Source organism: Pan troglodytes, chromosome 5, assembly GCF_028858775.2.
Source record: "Pan troglodytes isolate AG18354 chromosome 5, NHGRI_mPanTro3-v2.0_pri, whole genome shotgun sequence".
NCBI lineage: Eukaryota > Metazoa > Chordata > Mammalia > Primates > Hominidae > Pan > Pan troglodytes.
In genome coordinates this window covers 29,807,809-29,819,485 of record NC_072403.2, presented here as the reverse complement: position 1 = coordinate 29,819,485, position 11,677 = coordinate 29,807,809, and the positions used below count along the sequence as shown (strand labels likewise).

Here is an 11,677-nt window from a genome sequence, read left to right as displayed (position 1 = left end):
GAGCTACCACACCCAGCCTAGTTTTCTTCACTTGTTATGTCATTCCCTGGTTTTGGTATTAGAGTGATACTAGCTTCATAGAATGATTTAGGGAGGATTTCCTCTTTATCTTGTGGAATGGTGTCAGTAGGATTGGTACCAATTCTCTTTTGAATGACTGATAGAATTCAACTGTGAATCTATCTGGTCCTGGTCTTTTTTTGTTGCTGGTAATTTTTGAATTAACATTTCAATCTCACTGCTTGTTATTGGTCTGTTCAGAGATTCTATATCTTCCTGGTTTAATCTAGAAGGGTTGTATATTTCCAGGAATTTATCCATCTCCTTTAGGTTTTCTAGTTTTTGCAAGTGAAGGTGTTTGTAGTATCCTTGAATAATCTTTTGTATTTCTGTGATATCGGTAGTAATGGCTCCCATTTCATTTCTATTTGAGCTTATTTGGATCTTTTCTCCTTTCCTGGTTATTCTTGATTACAGTCTATAAATTTTATTTTTTTCAGAGAACTAGCTTTTTGATTCATTTGTTTTGTATGTTTTTAATTTCATTTAGTTCTGCTCTGATTGTCATTCTTTCTTTCTTATGCTGGGTTTTGATTGCTCTTGTTTCTCCAGTTCTGTGAGGTGTGACCTTAGATTGTCTATTTGTGCCTACTTTTTGATGTAGGCATTTAATGCAGTTAACTTTCCTCTTAGCACCGCTTTTGATATATCCTAGAGGTTTTGATAATAGTGTCACTATTATCATTCAGTTCAAGTAATTTTTAAATTTCTGTCTTGATTTCATTGTTGACCCAACAATTATTCAGGAACAGGCATTTAATTTTCATGTATTTGCATGTTTTTGAGGGTTTCTTTTGGAATTGATGTCCAATTTTATTCCACTGTGGTCTGAGAGAGTACTGGATATAATTTTAATTTTCTTAAACTTACTGAGACTCATTTTGTGGCCTATCATATGGCCTGTCTTAGAGAATGTTCCATGTGCTGATGAATAGAATGTATATTCTGCAATTGTTGGGTAGAATGTTTCGTAAATAAATCTTAATTCCATTTGTTGTAGGGTATAGCTTAGGTTCATTGTTTCTTTATTGACTTTCTTTCTTGATGATGTGTTTAGTGCTGTCAGTGGAGTATTAAAATCCCCCACTATTACTGTGTTGCTGTCTCTCTCATTGCTTAGGCCCAGTAGTAACTGCTTTATAAATTTGAAAGCTTCAGTGTTAGGGGCATACATACTTAGAACTGTGATATTTTCCTGTTGGACTAGTCCTTTTATCATTATATAATATCCCTCTTTGTCTTTTTAAACTGCTGTTGCTTTAAAGTTTTGTCTGATACAAGAATAGCTACTCCTGCTCACTTTCTGTGTCCATTTGCATGGAATATCTTTTCCACCCCTTTACCTTAAGCTTATGTGAGTCCTTATGTGTTAAGTGAGTCTCCTGAAGACAGCAGAAACTTGGTTGGTGAGTTTTTATCAATTCTGCCATTAAGCATCTTTTAAGTGGAGTGTTTAGGCCATTTACATTCAATGTGAGTATTGAGATGTGAGGTACTATTCTATTCATTGTGCTATTTGTTGCCTGAATACCTTTTTTTCCATTGTGTTACTGATTTATAGGTCCTGTGAGATTTATGCTTTAAGGAGGTTCTATTTTGGTATATTTTAAGGATTTCTTTCAAGATTTAGAGCTCCTTTTAGCCGTGTTGGTAGTATTGGCTTGGTAGTTGTGAATTCTTTCAGTATTTGTCTGGAAAAGACTATCTTTTCTTCACTTATGAAGCTTAGTTTCACTATATACAAAATTCTTGGCTGGTAATTGTTTAAGGAGGCTAAAAATAAGTCCCCAATCTCTTCTATCTTGTGGGGTTTCTGCTGAGAACTCTGTTACTCTGATAGGTTTCTCTTTATAGTTTACCTCTACCTTTTGCCTCACAGCTCTTAAGATTCTTTCCTTCATCTTGACTTTAGATAACCTGGTGACTATGTGCCTAGGCAATGATCTTTCTGTGATGAATTCCCAGGTGTTCTTTGAGCTTCTTGTATTTGGAGATCTAGATCTCTAGCAAGTCCAGATAAGTTTTCCTTGATTATATTCTCAAATATGTTTTCTGAACTTTTAGATTTATCTTCTTCCTCAGGAACACCATTCTTAGGTTTGGACATTTTAAAATAGTCCCAAACATCTTGGAGGCTTTATTTTTTTTGAAATTCTTTCTTTTTTGTCTTTGACAGATTGGGTTAATTTGAAAACCTTCTCTTTGAGCTCTTGAAGTACTTTCTTCTGCTTGTTCAATTCTATTGCTGAGACTTTCCAGTGGATTTTGCATTTCTCTAAGTGTGTCCTTGATTTCCAGAAGTTATGATTGTTTTTTATTCTATTTTACTGAAGCATTTTCCTTTCATATCCTGTATCATGTTTTTGATTCTTTAAGTTGAACTTCACCTTTCTCTAGTGACTCCTTGATTAGCTTAATAATTGACCTTCTGAATTCTTTTTCTGGCAATTCAGAGATTTTGTCTTGATTTTGATCCATTGCTGGTGAGCTAGTACGATCTTTTGGGGATGGTAAAGAACCTTGTTTTGTCATATTACCAGAGTTGTTTTTCTGGTTCATTCTCACTTGGGTAGACTATGTCAGAGGGAAGATCTGGGATTCAAGGGCTGCTGTTAGGATTCTTTTGTCCCACAGGGTCCTTCCTTGATGCAATGTTCTCCCTTTTCCTCTAGAATGGGGTTTCCTGAGAGTTGAACTATAGTGATTGTTTATGCTCTTCTGGGTCTAGCCACCCAGCAGAACTACTGGTCTCTGAGCTGGTACTGGGAAGGGTCTGCAAGGAGTCCTCTGATGTGATCTGTCTTCAGGTCTTGCAGCTGTGGATACCAGCACCTGCTCTGGTGGAGGTAGCAGGGGAGTGAAGTGGACCCTGTGAAGGTCTTTGGTTGTTTTTTGTCTAGTGCACTGGTTTTGTGTTGGTTGCCCTCTAGCCAGGAGGTGGTGCTTTCAAGAGTGCATCAGTTACGGCCCTGTAAGGAGAAGGCAAACTTGCTCTAGGGATACTTGGTTAAGCATTCAGGTTTCTCAGGCAGGGCCATAGAGCTCCCAAGACATTATGACCTTTGTCGTCAGCTACCAGGGCGGGTTGAGAAAGACCATCAGGTGGGAACAGGGATAGGGGTGTCCGAGCTCAGCCGCTTCATGAGCTGGACTTGTTGTGGCTGCTGTGGAGGACGGGAATGTGGTTCCCAGTCTATTAGAGTTATATTCCCAGGGAGATTATGGTTGCCTCTGCTGAGTCATACAGGTAGCCAGGAAAATGGGGGAACGCCGGCAGTCACAGGCCTCACCCCACTCCCACCCAGCCTGCAGTCCTAGAGGAACTCCCACTGTGCCCCCACAACAGCACTGAGTCTATTTCCAGGCAACTGGTGCCCAGAGTTGAGAACTTACCCCAGATCATGAACCTCCCCATTGAGAAAACAAGCAAATTCAGTTTTTTGGCATCTCAAGAAACTGTACTGGTGATCCAGTTCCTTCAAAGGGTCTGTGGATTCTCTCAGCTTTCCTGGTGTATGTTCCTGTGGTAGTTCTTGGAGTCAGAGTTCACTATATGAGTCTCCACATGCTGTTCTGTTCATCCGAGTGGGAGCTGCAAGCTAGTACTGCCTCCTATCTGCCATCTTAATCTCCTTCCCTTTCAGCACTATTGAATAAGTGTGATGAGAATGGACATCCTTGCTTTATTCTCTATTTGGGTAAGGGCTTAAGTTTTTCCTCATTAAGAATAATGTTACTGGCCAGGCAGGGTGGCTCATGCCTGTCATCTTAGAACTTTGGGAGGCTGAGACGGGCAGATGACCTGAGGTTAGGAGTTCGAGGCCAGCCTGGCCAACATGGCAAGACCCCATCTCTACTAAAAATACAAAAATTAGTCGGGTGTGGTGGTACATGCCTGAATCCCAGCTACTGGGGAGGCTGAGGCAGGAGAATCACTTGAACCCAGGGGAGGAGAGATTGCAGTGAGACAAAATAGCACCGCTGCACTCCAGCCTGGGTGACAGAGCAAGACTCTATCTCAAAAAAAAAAAAAAAAAAAAAAAAAAAAAAAAAAAAAAAAAAGAATAATGTTACTATTAGATTTTTTTTTTCTTTTGGAAGTGATCTTTATCAAGCTAAGGGTGTTTCCGTTTTTTGAGAGTTTTTATCATGAATAAGTGCTGAATTTTATTAAATGCCTTTTCTGTATTGATCAATCTCATGAATTTTACCCTTTATTTTGTTAATATAGTGGATTTCACTGATTTGTTTCAAATATTAAGCTAACCTTAAATGTCTGGAATAAACCACTCTTAGCTCTAGTGTATATTTTTCTATATATATGTTACAAAGTCTATTTGATATTTTTTGGTTAAAAATATTGCGCCTATATTCTTGAAGGCTATTGGTATATCATTTTCACTTTTTGTATTATCTTGTCTCATTATGGGGTACAGAAATTCTAGGTTCATATAATGAACTGGGGAGTATTCCCTCTTCTATGTGGAAGAGATTGTGTAGAATTAGTGTTATGCTTTACAAAGAATTATCCAGTGAAACCATCTGGGCTCGGTAGTGTCTTTTTTAGGAGTTTCAAAATTATTTATGTAATTTCCTTATTAGTTATAGGGCTATTCAAATGAACTATTTTATATTAAGTAAATTGTGATAGTTTGTGTTTGAGGAATTGGTTCATTTCATCTAAGATATCAAATTTATATAGAGAGAGTTATTGGTATGTTTACTATTCCTTTGTAGTCTCTTGTGTCTATAGTGATAGCTCCTGTTTCACCCCCAATTTTTGTAATTTATGTTTTGTTTTCAGTCTTGCTAGAAGTTTGATACTTTTACAGATTTGTTGTTGTTGTTGTTCCTTCGGTCCCAAGTTCTATAGCCAGTCAGGCTTTCTTTTCTCCAACTTTGAGGGTTTTTCAAAAATGTTAGTTTTATATATATCATGTCTAAAGTTTTAGTTGTACCTAGTGGGATAAATAAGGAAAATATATCTATTTCATTTTTCCAGAAGTGAAATGTCAAATTTTATTTTGTGATGCATTTCTAACTCTCTCAAGTATTGCAAGATTCTGATGGTTCTCCCTTTTGCCATTGAAGCCAGGATAAACATTCAGTTTTCATAATTCAGTAAAGGGAAGCCATTGGAGAGAGTACTTTTTCTCCATCTTTGTATGATTGCGGTAGCAGTTATGAGTTCCAAACCAAACTCTCTGAACTGGGCAGTGACAACTACCGGAAATCATGGCGTGACTTCAGAAAGACATTTGGCCTTTTTCATAGATCAGATGTAAAGGATCATATGGCATCATCCCCATTGGGCTAAGCAGTTAAAGCCTCAGAGTTGAAGGAACTCAGAGGCTAAATGGAAAGATTTCTGTGTACATTAACCCTAATTCTACCAAGCTATGTCAAGAAGCATTTTTTTGTTGTTGTTTTTAGTGATAAAGTGGTAAATTTCCCTAAGTTTTAAAAATTGGAACATTAGCGACATTTAATAGTGAAGCAAATGATTGAGAGAAAAGGGGAATAGGGTGAAAAATTAGAAGGGAGATGCAGAAGAAAAAGCAAGAAGATAAAGAGTAGCCTTGGCAAAAATGATGTCTGATTAATTGGAAAGCTCAAAGGGAGTGTAAGTGAAATAGGAGTGGGAGACTCACGCACACGGTAAGACAGGATATGGGTGGTGACAAGTGGTGAAGGAGGATACCACCTCCACAGAGGAGCTGCTCCAGTGGACAAGAGACATCTTAGAGGGATGGAAGTCAGGAGGACAGAGTTAGGGTCTCTAGCAAAGAATGTCAGAAATGACATTAGTTCGGCACATACACAGGATAGCTGAGGAAACTGAGAGAAGGCCTATTAGGCAAATGAACAATAATGATAACAAAAACCCAAAGTATTTTGAAATGAAGTCATTAAAGTTGATTGAAGAAGACATTTGGGATTACAACAAGGGGAAGATGACAGTTTCAAAGTAACTTAAAAGCACGAGGCTGGCCTGGGGCTCACCCCTGTAATCCCAGCACTTTGGGAGTCTGAGGCGGGTGGATCACCTGAGGTCAGAAGTTCGAGACCAGCCATGGTGAAACTCTGTCTCTACTAAAAATACAAAAAAATTAGCCGGACATGGTGGTGGGCACCTGTAATCCTAGCTACTCTGGAGGCTGAGGCAGGAGAATCACTTGAACCTGGGAGGCAGAGGTTGCAGTGAGCCGAGATCACACTGTTGAACTCCAGCCTGGGCAACAAGAGTGAAACTCCATCTCGGGAAAAATAAAAATAAAAAGGCACAAGGCTTCAGAAAACCAGGAATTAGGGTAAAACAAACTTCATAAAAGACAAAAACAAGTTCTTTTACATTGAGTGAATCTGAGTTTATGTATAAATATACATCTAAGATGCTCTAGAGGATGCACAAATGCCATTGCGTCCTATTCAAAAAGCTGTATAATGAGATAAGTACATAATAATTATAAAACATAACAGAATATAAAAGTGCCATAAAATAAGAGGAGAGAGAATCAAAAGAAGAGCGAAAGTCAACCCAAATGGAAGGAATTTATGAAGAAAAGCATGCTGGAGACAGGTCCTAAATCATGACTGGACTATGAATAGGAGAGAATGGGAAAGAGGCATTATAGGCAGGGAATAAGTATGTGCAAAGGCACAGAGGCAGGAGGTTTGGGGATGTTTAGTTAGTGGTAGTCAACCAGGGAAAGGTTATGTACATGGGAGGTAGTCTAAGAGGGAACTTTGTCGCCACTTGGTAGATGTCCTTGAATGTCAACACCCTACATAGAAGCCAATGGACCTTCCTGGAACCCAAGTTTGATCTGGTCTTCACCAGTTAAAAGACTTAATCCACTTCCCCATTGCAGTTAGGATAATTTGAAAACTCTGTATTGGGACCCATAGGACCCTGTCTCTTGCCTCTGTCTTCTTTTAAATTTGCCTGTGCTTCTGTTTCTGCTCATCACATTCTGATCCAGTTGGCTTTCTTGACATTTATTTTAAAAAAAATTTTTAAGTTCAGGGGTACATGTGCAGGTTTGTTATATAGGTAAACTTGCGTCATGGGGGTTTGGTGTACAGATTATTTCATCACCCAGGCATTAAGCCTAGTACCCACTAGTGATTTTTCCTGATCTTTTCCCTCTTCCACCCTCTGATAGGCCCTAGTGTGTGTTCCTCTCTGTGCGTTCATGTGTTCTTATCATTTAGCTTCCACTTAAAAATGAGAACATGTGGTATTGGTTTTTTTGTTTCTGTTACTTTACTAAGGATAATGGCCTCCAGCTTCATCCATGTTCCTGCAAAGGACATGATCTCATCCTTTTTTATGGCTGCATAGTATTCCATGGTGTATATGTGCCACCTTTTATTTATCCAGTCTATTATTGTTGGGCATTTACGTTGATTCTATGTTTTGGCTATCGTGAATAGTGCTGCAGTGAACATACCCATGCATGTGTCTTTATAATAGAACATTTTATGTCTTGGGAAGCTTCCCTTCTTTTCTAATCTTACAACTGTCTTATTTACCCCCTCAAGTGTATGCATAAATGTCGCATCCTCAAGAAAGCATTCCCTGACTCAAGGAAACCTGAATCAAGGCTAGGTTTCCTGCATCTCATATTCCCATTGTTCCTTTAATGTTTCTTTTAATACCAATTAAATATGCTCTTTAAGAAAACATTTTTTTTTGTTTTATTGTCTTTCCGATATGTTTCTCTCCCACTGGATCCATAAAAGAAAACCCTGTGTCTGTTTTGATTTTTTGTCTTCTTCATGGTTGTACCCTCTACTCCTAGCCAGGCACACAGTTGGCCCTCAATAAAAATTAATTGAATAAGTGAATGCCAGATTAAATACATGTTTTCACTGAAATAAGTGCTGAATAAACTCTGAAAACATTTGAATGAGAATAAAAGAAAGTTGAAAGATGGTTTGTAACATAAAAATACAAGCATGTCAAGAGACAGGCATGAGATTACAATTGTAGATCTTCCCAGTTGTGTGCTATCTCCATCCTTTTCTCATTGGCCATTTGTCCTTTCTACTTAACACCCAGAGGTTACTGTGGCCTCCTCTTGATCTTGGCCCCACATTTCTATTTATCCTGGTTTAATGTTTCTCACATTGAGATCCAAAGACAGATATATCTGTAGGTATATTCTTGGAGGTTGATATGTTTTATGAGAATTTTAAAATTTGAACTCCATTGTGATATTAATCTGTTATTTTGCCATTCCAAAACACAAAACTTCTAATTTTTTTTGCTGAGATAATTAAAAATTTACAAGACATTGTCCTCGAATGGGTCTTACAGTCCTTACACCAGCATCTCACAAACTAAAATGCATAGATTTTTCTTTTGTCTTTTTCTTTTTTCTTCCCTTTGCTTGGGTCTGTAGGTGACTCAAATTTTGAGAAACATTTGCCTGGACAGCAGCTATGCTGAACAGTGAGATAGAAATGAGACAGTGTCCGGAAGGAAGCGGCTAACTATGGCGACCGCCATGGAGCAGTGGGTTCTGGTGGAGATGGTACAGGCGCTTTACGAGGCTCCTGTTTACCATCTTATTTTGGAAGGGATTCTGATACTCTGGATAATCAGACTTCTTTTCTCTAAGACTTACAAATTACAAGAACGATCTGATCTTACAGTCAAGGAAAAAGAAGAACTGATTGAAGAGTGGCAACCAGAACCTCTTGTTCCTCCTGTCCCAAAAGACCATCGTGCTCTCAACTACAACATCATTTCAGGATGGAGTCTTGCTCTGTCACCAGGCTGGAGTGCAGTGGTGCGATCTCGGCTCACTGCAACCTCCACCTCCCGGGTTCAAGCCATTCTCCTGCCTCAGCCTCCCAAGTAGCTGGGACTACAGGCACAAGCCACCATGCCCGCCTAATTTTTGTATTTTCAGTAGAGACGGAGTTTCACCATGTTGGCCAGAATGATCTCAATCTCCTTTTTTTAACTAAAAAGTAAACTTTAATGTCGAAAATGCAAACTTGGGGAGGGCAGAAAGATCACACACAAGGCCGTCACTTCACACTTGGAAGGTTGCACAGCAGCGGGCAGAGACGCTCCTCACTTCCCAGACGGTGCAGGGGCTGGGCAGAGGTGCTCCTCCCTTACAAACGGTGAGGGGGCCGGGCAGAGGTGCTCCTCACTTTCCAGACAGGGTGGCGGCTGGGCAGAAGCACTCCTCACTTCCCAGATGGGACGGTGGCCAGGCAGAGGCGCTCCTCATTTCCCAGACGGTGAGGAGGCCGGGCAGAGGCACTCCTCACTTTGCAGAGAGGACGGCGGCGAGGCAGAGGCGCTCCTTACTTTCCAAACAGGGCGGCGGCTGGGCAGAGGCGCTCCTCACTTCCCATACTGTGAGGCGGCTGGGCAGAGGTGCTTGTCACTTCCCAGATGGGGTGGAGGCTGGGCAGAGGCGGTGCTCCTCATCAATTCCTAGATGGTGGGCAGCTGGGCAGAGGCGCTTCTCACTTCCCAGACAGGGCACTGGCCAGGCAGAAGAGCTCCTCACTTCCCAGAGTGTAAGGGGGCCAGGCAGAGGCACTCCTCACTGCCCAGACGGGGCAGGGCCCGGGCAGAGGCGCTCTTCACTGCCCAGACGGTGGGGCAGCTGGGCAGAGGTGCTCTTCACTTCCCAGATGGTGCAGGCAGAGATGCTCCTCAGGTCTTAATCTCTTGACCTCCTGATCCCCCCGCCTGGGCCTCCCAAAGTGCTGGATTACAGGCGTGAGCCACCACGCCTGCCCTGCCATCTCTTCTTTCTCCTCCTAAGCAGCTCTCTTAGTCTCCTGAATTTTGATGTTCTACTTAACACTCTCACGTTCTTATGCATGTTGCCCTGCTGGAGGCGTCCTTCTCTTTGGGAAGCCTTACCCACCAACAGTGCCTCAGGAGATAGACATGGAAGCTTAGCTGGTGGGGGCCCCTCGTCTCTATCCCACCTCAGTTGCAGGGGAGGGGTCGGTTGCAGCTGCAGCGGTGGCCCCGACAGTTTTCTTTTGCGGGGCCTGTGGCCGGCAGCTCTGGGTGGTGAAGACCTACTTGATCCAAGAGCTGCAGGATCCTTGGGCTGCATGTCCTCCCCCACCATCAGCAAGCCTGGAGAGCTGGGCAGGTGGTCTTTACCCAGCACCTTCAAGGCTGCCTTCTCTGGCCACAGGGAGCAGCCCGGAACAGGGGCAGGGAGCACTGTTGAAAGTGGGTCAGGCTTCCCAAAGGGAAGGATGCCTCCAGCAGGGCTGTGTGAACTGGTGACTCCATGGCCCTTGGAGTAGAAACTCACTGCATGCACCTGGGCCTTGTCAGTCTGGTTCTTTTCTGTCAAGCTCTTGAGGTGGACATTTCCCTCCAAGGGCCTGGGATTGTACCAGGAGGAAGTGAGGTTTCCCTGAGTCTCCAGGGGCCTAGAGGTGGAGGCTGCTTCCCCATTGCTACAGGGGCCCGTTTTATTGTCCTCCTGCCTCTGGGTCTCTACCTGGTCTTTCACCTCCGCTGCTTCTTTGGGCTCTTCTGCCCTCACCTCCATCTTCGGGAGCCTGGCTGGGATCACCTGCTCATCTAATGAAGGAAGTTGAAGGTTAAACTTGCCTCTGAGACGAGGGATCCTCACGGGGCTGAGGTGTCCAAACATCATGGAGTTACGAGCAGATAGCACGGGTTTCTTCCTTGAGGGGGCGCTCCAGACCACAGGAGGCAGGACCCTCTGTGGGGTGCCCGTGTTCCGAGGGATAAGACACAGCCTCATAGGGGCGCCGTCCCACCTGACTGGAAAAGAAGGCCCAAGATATCGCTGACGGTTGATGAGGAGTGGGGAACGGCCCCAGATGCCCCAGGCAGGCACAGGTGCCGGAGCTGCGGGGTGAGCCCTGCCAGCTGGGAAGGCCTCACGGACAAGACGAGTAGGTTGCCGATGGCGTGGCCAGGACCTGCGGCGGAACCAGGAACAAAATACGCTTAGTGAGTTGCCCATTTTGAGCGAGTTGTGCACAGACGAAACTAAGGGTCAGAAGCGGAGAGGATACTCCTAAGTCACCCACTTCTCTGTGGCCGGGTGCACACTGGGCATCTGGGAGGTTATGACATCACTATGGGGCTGATGACAGAGCCAGGGTGTGGAGGAGTGCTAAGGAGCCCAGCGAGGGTGCCTACAAGAGGAGTCAAAGGGCAAAGGGTGAGACCCTTCCACCGGTCCAGCTGGACTCTAGCCTCAGGGACGTCCTGCTCCTGGGGGCAGGTGTGTGGCCCTGGATGGGACCCCCTGTGGGGTTATTAGGGGTGCGGGGCTGATCCGCCAGAGCCCTTCCACCTGGCGCCTGGCCCAGGTGCTGGCTGGCACCCAGTGGCCCTGTCTTGGCCGGCCCTGTCCCCTGGGTTACAGGGCCAGAACCTGGAAGCAGAGCGCAGGACCAGCCAGATCCCACCAGGCTCCCCCGGGGCCTCTCCAGTGCCTCTGTGCCGCCTGGAGCCAGGCCTGCCTTCTCCATGGCTGCCGTGGCCTCAAGGGCCACCAGCCTCGCTCCGCAGGTTTCCAAAGAGAGGACGCGGTGCCCTGACCTGACTGGATGCGCCTCTTACCACATGCCTCCCTGGCAG

At 43.7% G+C, this 11,677-nt stretch overlaps 1 protein-coding gene across 1 annotated transcript; it reads right to left on the bottom strand.

Annotated features, from left to right (window-relative positions):
- Positions 1-4,736: 4,736 nt before the first annotated feature.
- On the bottom strand, positions 4,737-11,146 carry LOC100609847 (putative UPF0607 protein ENSP00000332738). The gene has a single exon (XM_054685634.1). It carries the CDS (start codon positions 11,052-11,054, stop codon positions 9,804-9,806), a length of 1,251 nt encoding a protein of 416 aa, XP_054541609.1. The 5' UTR covers positions 11,055-11,146; the 3' UTR covers positions 4,737-9,803.
- Positions 11,147-11,677: the final 531 nt, after the last annotated feature.

Excerpts from the sequence above, each read along its gene's own strand:
- LOC100609847 (XM_054685634.1), bottom strand. The coding sequence starts at position 11,054 with ATGGGCAACTCACTAAGCGTATTTTGTTCCTGGTTCCGCCGCAGGTCC.